Source organism: Cebidichthys violaceus, unplaced genomic scaffold (genome assembly GCF_023349555.1).
Source record: "Cebidichthys violaceus isolate CVI_PGR_0920_01 unplaced genomic scaffold, fCebVio1.0.p SCAF_515, whole genome shotgun sequence".
Lineage (NCBI taxonomy): Eukaryota > Metazoa > Chordata > Actinopteri > Perciformes > Stichaeidae > Cebidichthys > Cebidichthys violaceus.
This window is the reverse complement of record NW_027176723.1, coordinates 1-8,266: the sequence shown is the minus strand read 5'-3', so window position 1 is coordinate 8,266 and position 8,266 is coordinate 1. Positions and strand designations below refer to the sequence as shown.

At 44.9% G+C, this 8,266-nt stretch overlaps 1 protein-coding gene across 1 annotated transcript; it reads right to left on the bottom strand.

The window, feature by feature from the left end:
* Nucleotides 1-229: 229 nt before the first annotated feature.
* On the bottom strand, nucleotides 230-6,668 carry LOC137888126 (nuclear receptor subfamily 2 group F member 5). Its single transcript, XM_068731446.1, has 2 exons — nucleotides 6,197-6,668; nucleotides 230-2,597 (listed from the first exon to the last, which is right to left on the bottom strand). Exons 1-2 carry the CDS (start codon nucleotides 6,426-6,428, stop codon nucleotides 2,278-2,280), a joined length of 552 nt encoding a protein of 183 aa, XP_068587547.1. The 5' UTR covers nucleotides 6,429-6,668; the 3' UTR covers nucleotides 230-2,277.
* Nucleotides 6,669-8,266: the final 1,598 nt, after the last annotated feature.

Below are 8,266 nucleotides of genomic sequence, written 5' to 3'. Positions count from 1 at the left end.
TACCCGACTCACAGTCGGAGGACTTTTGAATTATAAGTAGGCTACATTAGAAGATTAGAAAATATGTGGCTGTTTGAACAGAAAAAAACTTTGGGGAGAAGATACGACTTCATCGACGGACATCAAATCACAGACCAGAGTGAAGAACACATTTTGTGTGCTCTGCTTTGGACATATTGATGCTATTTTGGGTTGTAATTACAAACGACAGTAAAAGACAGCAGAAAACTTACTGTGAACAACAGAATTTTATTTCAATTAATGGATAATCCATATTTCCAAACAAAAGAAGAGGGGATAAAAACAAAACTCATAGGAGCTTTCTGTGAATTCATTTATCGACAGACGAGCTTGCTAAGGTCCCAGATGGCTTTTCCAATGCCAGAGTTGATACCACAGTGCCATGTTGGAAATGTGAGACAGGTTGTCAAAACAAACTTCCACCAAGGGGAAGAAGAAGAAGAAGAAGGAAAAAAACAACAACAACAACAACAACTTAAAATAGTCCTAAACTAAGTCACAGTCATAAGTCCAACTGGGATAGTATTGTAACATAGACTGAGGTTTTCAGAGGTTAGTGATACTTTTCGCTAGGATATCGGTACGATAAGCTCAAATGACATGAGTCGAGGGGGGTTTTCCCTACATGACAATATCGTCAGGAAGTGGAAAAGAACTCGCATGAAGTCTAGAAAAAAATGAAAGTGCTTGATGATGTCAAAGCAGAAATATCTGTTCTCTCTAGTGATGAATTAAAAAACAAAATCTCCATAGTTTGCATCACTTTTCTATGACTTTATGTGCACGGTAATCATTTCTTACATCGCGTGAGTTCAATTTCCTCTCCCGACGGGACATAAATACCTGTTATAACAGGTAACGAGAGATTATGGCACAGTCATAAGATAAATGCTCAGTGACAAAATCTTTGTTCTAAGGCAAGTACAGCTAGTTTTGTAAAATGCTCCCCCTCCCCCTCCCCCCTGCCCAATTCATAAGGTCCAATATTGACAATCAAGACAATGAAACAAAAAAAAAAACAAAAAAAAATGAGCATGTGTTGAGTTACTCCTGTGAAAACAACATGTAAGAAGTTTCAACGGGCCTTCTGAATAAGTGAAAAGGTAGGTCGATCGAATGGCATAAGGGCAGCAAGAATCCACCAGTGCTGTGCTTTTTCAGGAGTGAATAAGTGTAGCTTCTGACTACTTTACGATGCAAGTGCCTAGGCTTCTTCTTTTCTTTTTTTTTTTCTTCCTTTTTTTTTTTTCCTTCTCTGCCCCTGAGACCCCAAAACAAGTATATAGTCAAATTATAGACACAACATTTTCATCACCAACACTACCACAAACATATCCAAACAATTTGCATTTTTCAGCTTTGGCACAGGCTGCTGTAAATTTGTACTGGTCTTTTGCTCTTGTTCTGATATTGGCATGTCTGTCTGTCTGTCTGGCTGTCTGTCTGGCTGTCTGTCTGGCTGGCTACCCTCACCCTTTGAACCTGAGCTTTTTTCCCATTGAACCCTACTATGCTATAGATGCCTATGAATCAACAATATACTGTACATATGGACACAATCATGAGTTCTCTCTCCATATAAACAGTGCTAATACAAACACACGCACAATTAAAACATATCCTCTGCAAAAGTCCAAGACATTTTGGCATTTGTCTTCTTTTAATGGCTTCAGGCTTTCTTTTCAAAAAAAATTGGTATATTACACAGTGGGCCTTGTGCTCTTGGTTTTAGAGTCCCATTGGCAAAGCCCTTGCTCAGTATTCGTCCTACTGAGATGCTCGTACACAGCCTAGGTAAATGTAGGCTAGCACCAACGATAAACCAACTGTTTTGTCTTCTTCTGCCCCTGTCTTCGTGGGGTTTTGAGACCGATCATCTGAAGTGAGTCCAACAGACCTGCTGGTGAACTGCGCAATAACTCGTTCTACCAACTTGTCCATCTCGCGCCACATCTCAAAAAAAGGTAGACTGCGCCGTCGGGCTGACGGGATGCAACGAGCCACCGAGTCTCTGCAACGGAACACGCTGAATGATTGGCTGGCTTGTGTAACCGGGACGGTAATGGATTACATTGTCAGTTTGGGTATTTTTGAGCGGAATGGTGAGGGAGTAGTTGAAATGAATGAACGGACGGATGGATGGATGGATGGATGGATGGATGGATGGGTGGATGGGTGAGAAGTCAGACGGATGGACGTTTCAGCCTGCATTTCTCCCACAGCTTCCCCTCCTCCGTCTCGTCTGCCTCCTCCACCTCAGGGCCCGTTCTCGTTGTAGTGGAGGGAGATGGGCCGGTCGCGCTGCACGGTGGGCATGTAGGGCCAGTTGTAGCTGGAGCCCGAGAGCAGCATGTCGCGGAGCAGCGTCTCGATGGGCGTCTTGCCCACCAGGCGGACGAAAAACAGCTGCTCGATGACCGGAGAGGAGACGATGCGCAGGGAGGGCAGGCGGAGGAGGAGGCGTCCGAAGCGGTTTGGCTGGCTGGGGTACTGGTTCCTTACGTACTCCTCCAGGGCGCACTGGGACTTCTCCTGGATGCTCTCCACGTGGGCGACGTCTGACAGCCCCATAGCATCTAGAGGGGAGGAAGAGAGATTTATGGTTTGTCAAGCAGAATCCTTACTACAGTGTCACCATGCAAGAAAGTAGAAAATATTAGCAATGAAAACACTACGGGACAAATCATCAAATCAGCATTGTGTAGTCCAACTGATGTTTCGATTTTGCAAAAATTGTACTTGTGATAAGTGGCTCAACGTGAGGTCTTGAACCTGATGCTGCACTTTAAATGTCATCTAGATGATCGAAGCAGATACATGTTGATGCGGAAGGGTCATAAAATGTACTGAAGTGCTGACGGTTGCTTTATTTTCCATTTCAAACTCCTCAGGTCAGAGGAATCTTGCTCAAACTTGACGAAATCACGGTTGTCACTGCAGAGGTGCGTCTCTACCACCACCCCTGTGGCCGACAGCACACTACAGCGTTCCCTTTCCCCGCAGCCGTGTTCTGCCTCCCGCCCCCCCCCCGGCAAGAGTCTCGCACGGCCGATAAGAGTGCGTAACACTGTGCGCGATACTTTTCGCACCCTCTGTGTGCCGGGGAGAGCACGGGGGGATTTAGCAAAGGGGGTCAGAGATGTGTGAACTCAAAACAAAGACACAATTCACTGTACTGTGCCACATACTGTACGTTGAGCGGCAGTGCTCTGTGGACTCTGCCCCCTGAGTGAACCCTCGTTTGGAAGACAGGTTTTTTTTTTTTGATGAGGACGATTTCTTCTCAAGCGCGTTCTTTTGGTCTAAAAGCGCTGGCCCGTGGGTTTTAACCTGTCACCTTGCATCGTTGGTCCCCTTTGTCATCTCACACTTTGATCTGTCCCCTGTGTAAACCCTGCTGGGCCTTAGCGCCACTACAACAAAAAAAATAATGTAATTTACGTCATATTTTAATTGAGTGTGTCCACCCCTCCCTCCCCCCCTCCCCCTCCCCCTCAGCGGCCGCTGTTCTCATCATTCTGAGTGAATAATTGCTCCCACTTCAGCTGTATTTCCCCTCCACACAGGGGGGGGGGGGCAGCTGGACTGCTTTCTTTTTTTTTTCGGGCCGCCATTTTGGGTCCTGCGTGACAAGGCAGTCCCTGCCTGGTTGGGATTAGCAAAGCCGTCCGAGGGACTGAAACCGCATCGCGTGCCGAAGCGACAGCTCTGTGGGCGCCCTTTACACGCCAAGCGGCGTGTTCTTTTGTCTGATCCTTGGGCACACACAGGGTCAGTGGGGGTGAAGGATCAGGGTGGCAGCGCTGAGATGCCCGCTCCCTGATGTGGCTTGATGGGACTGGGCTTCACAGGAGGAGCGGAGGGGAGGGGCACTCGGAGGGAGGTGAAAGACGATTGGTGTTTGTCTGAGCTTGTTAGCTCAGCCTACCAAGTCTGCAGGAGTCAGGTTTATTAACGGGTCCGTCTAGTGCGTGCGTGTGAGCATGTCCGTCTACATTAACTTCAAATTTTCGGTGTTAGTCTCTGCACGTTTCACTAAATGTATTGTCTTCTTTTGGGCAAGACATCTGCAGACGTGTATACATGTGGGTACATCTGCCCGCATACGGGGACGTCACATGGGATGCTCAGGGCTACAGGGGTTATGTAGGTCATGGCCGGGGCTGTGGCGAATTCTCCGTCTCTCTGAAACCCACCATACATAATTCAACTCCCGTGGTGGGGGCAGGGGTCCCGGGGCCTGTGCTGGGCTTGGGGTTGGGTTTGGGGAGCGTGCAGGGAGGAGGGGTGGATGACTGGTTTCAATAATAGATGGGATCAAGCAGGAGGAGATGGCTGATGAGAGCAGGGGAGAGGTGGATCTACAGACACATACATACATACATGGCAGAGAGGCGCTAGGTACACACAGAGTGCATCATGCAAGGGAGAAAAGAGGGAAAATGCAATAAATGGAAAAAAATAAAATAATAAATAACAGGGACGAGACACGTCTCAGTGTTGGCTTCTTCACCTCCCGTTTCCCCCTGGGTCACAAAGCATGATCTCTCCGGGAAGTAGCCCAGATGTGACAGTATTTTGGCTGGCACTGGAGCCCCCGTGACTGTTGGGATAAACCTCAACGGGGGTTTGTATATAAGAAGTATCAAAACAGTGCCATCTCATGGGTTTTTTGCATACGGGGCCAACGAGACAGTATCTGCTGCAGCATTAGAGGTCACGTCTCGGTCAGCCTCGGCGGAGGTGAAGAGGTTGCGGGTTAAGCGCGGCTGAAGTCGGCCTCGTGAGTCTGCCTGCGAGCTCAAACTGGATTTCAACACAGCAGAGGGAGGAGATGTTTCTTGGCACTAAGAACTTCTAATTTTACGGTGAAATCATCGCGTAATGGTCCTGGACTTTGGTTCTTTCTCTCTTGGCCAGTGTGCCTTTCATAAACAGATACACATTAATGCTTGAAGCATCTCTTCTTATTTAGTAGACAACGCTGATAGTTATATAGCTTTTTTAGACATAACGGGTAGCATAGGTGTCCGTTATGTAAATGCTCACTGATAGATTTGAAACGCTATTTTCGATCATTTTCAGTGGAAGAGATGCTCGCCTCCTCCTCCTCCTCCTCCTCTTCTTCTTCTTCTTCTTCTTCTCTTCTTTTATACTGTGCAACAGTGCACATGCATAGAATGACGCATGCTGTATGTTCAGTATTTTCGCTGGATATTCCTACACTGCGGACATTTTCCCCAATCGATCCGACATGAGAAGTGTGTCCTCGACAACTTGAAATGATTAAAGTTCTGTTTTAATTTCTATACCGATATTATACATTTTAATTCAGATGTATTTACATTTATGATTTAATTCAATGGTTGTATCTCGCCCCTGATAAATAAACAGTTTAATTATCTGCCGGAGTTTACTTGGCTATGTTTAAATGCACAAAACAATCCTCCTATTAGCTATTTCTTAAATTCAGGTTGAGCTGTTTACCCGTGCTTTGATACCCTGCGATTAAGTGTCCCCGTCGACATGAATAAACCAATTAAGAGGACGTTCCCGTGCCAACAGACGTCAGCCCACCCCGCCCGCTAATTCCTCCTGTTCTGCCGGAGCAAAAGTAAAGTTACTCACAGGAGAGAGGTGGTGTTTTTGTTGACATCAGAATCTACCCATGATCCTCTGCGAGTCCGAGTTTGAGTAGAGGATTAAGATCAAGTGAAAGGACTGATTCCTCTCGAAAATGTTAGTCTCAACTAATCCTTTTGGACCTATATTTGATTTATTACACCAAAATGCAACTTAAAGTAATGCTACTGTTTCAACTTTCTATTCATATAACTGTTTATATATCTTCTAAGTATCTTTTCCTCTGGGAGATAAATTGCATCCTCAGTCGTCTGCAGGATTTCCTCTCCTGAGGTTCTCTTTCCGATGTCCAAGTTTTGTTTTGTTTTCTTAGAAAACTTAGAGAGCGGTAATACCATACATTTGACATTTTTGGGCCATGGATTTGCAATTGCTTATAAACTTTTTGATGACACAGTTTGGAGCCACCCACCACTAGTTAAACCCTGCTTCAACATCCTGTTTCAACGTTACGTGACACCAATGACATTTAACGCAGTTTCCCTGTGACTCTCGACTGTTTACATGACACATGTGCTTCATTGAAACTCACCAGACGTGAAGAGCACGATGGACTTGAGGCAGGAATATTCTGCCGTGTCGACCTGCAGGGCCTTCAGCTTCTCCACCTGCTCTTGGAAGACACGGATGTGGTCCATGAAGGCCACCACGCGCTCCGCTGACATGGGCGACGCGTGCAGGCCTGCAGCTGCCAACAGAGGGGCCACATGAAGCGGCATGGAGCACTGGGCGGCGTTCAGCACGAAGAGCTCGCTCCATGACATGCGCAACAGCGCCACCTAGGAGAACGGGCAGCGTAGAGTGGCTATTACAGGGGGGAAGCTTCTTTACAGGAACGATGTTTAAAGATGCTGCATCGTGTTTGAGAAGGTTTGCACGCACTCCACTAAGCATGAACATGAGTCAAACTGTGTTTTCAGCAGCACAAATACACATTCATTGCAAGTGTCACAGGATGCAAGAAACAGCTAACAATCCTTTGGAGATGGTTAGAATTTGGTCACATTATGAGAGACTAAATGTGGACTAGATACAGGACAGGAGCTCCATTCATTCACATGTTCCCCCCCCCCCCCCCCCCAACAAGTAATATATTCATTCATTGAAGGAAGTAGGAAGCACACACACACAAAAATAGGCTCATGGCACAAAGCTAACAGAGAGCACCTTTTATGAACCGATTGTAAGGACGAACTAATGTGATTAAACGGTTACTGTCAGTTTTAAAAGGTCATAGATATTACAAGAGGATGTGTTATGGCACAAGGAAGATAAATATTTGAATATATAATATGGCAACATTGTGATTTTAATATATAGTTTGGGTTGACAGAAACTTGTGACTTGATCACAGCGGAAAATGGCACAGCTGCAAAGTGCAACTCATTTCTGCAATTATTTAAAGGTTTTGATAGGCACAATTGCTTAAAAAAAAAAAAAAAATCATGATTTTTATATATGAGGAGTCACAAGATGAAGGATGTGGATATATACAGGTTGGTTGACACAGCCTGCAATGGGAACCCAACCACACACGACTCCCCTTTGCAGCAGCATTTAAAATAATAGCACAAGTCCTCCTTTTACAGGCGTTTACATTATTTTGTCTACCCTGGGTAATCTGGACGCATAGTTTAAAATGTGGATGCAGTGAAGTTAAGACGCGTGTTGATGTCTGGTGTAAACAGAGTCTTTTGATAGCGGGTTGAAAAGAATTCAACAAAGTGGGTTTATAGAAAGCATAAAACCGGTGGCACATTTCTAAAGCAGTCACTGCGAGAGACGGGACATCTTGACATGACGTTAATGGTAAATTAATGATATGGTGCAGCTACAGCATGACATATCTGTGATATGTCGGCCCAAGGTGCATGTGAATATTTATAGGTCAGGCGATTCCTCCGTGCCAAGACTTTACAGCTGGTTTACAGCTGGTATAAATCTACATGCGCAGCATTGACATTGGTTTGTTGTGCCGCTTTCTCCCTTCAGTGAATAATAACACAACAGAATTTCTTTTTATAGGCCCATGAGTGATGGTGATTCTCAAATAATGAAAAGGAAAACAGATATTTAGAAGCTCCATTATTTTCAAAGTGTAATGGGAGGGCGAGATCTTTCATTGGATAACAGCTGTCGTTTGATGAAGCTGAACAGGAGAATTTAATTGTGGTGTTTTTTTGTTTTTTTTTACGGGCTCTACATTTCTTTAAAAGCAAACATGAACTGAAGAAATGTGATGTGAAAACGTGAACACGTTGCAAAGTTTTGGGTGATATTTAATGAAAGCACCAAGTACTTTATATACTGTATATCATGTACAGTATGAACATCCTGATGCTAAGTTTCTACATTCAGAGGCTAAAAGCCATTTTATCAGCTAATTCTCTGTAAGAAAGCGAATTCCAGTCTTTGTGCTAGCTAATTAGCTTAGCTTAGCACAAAGACTGGAAACATGGGTAAACAACTAGCCTGGCTAGGCCAGGTACAGTAACGTCTTTTGGTACACATGTCGTTTTTACACTTTGGTTTTTGTACGTATCCAATAAATGAGATATAACATGACAGTGTATAGCTTTAAAAGGTGCTGGTGGGCTGATTT

Excerpts from the sequence above, each read along its gene's own strand:
- LOC137888126 (XM_068731446.1), bottom strand. The coding sequence starts at position 6,428 with ATGTCATGGAGCGAGCTCTTCGTGCTGAACGCCGCCCAGTGCTCCATG. Across the intron at positions 2,598-6,196 it reads CATCGTGCTCTTCACGTCTG|ATGCTATGGGGCTGTCAGAC; the intron begins GTGAGTTTCAAT and ends CCTCCCCTCTAG.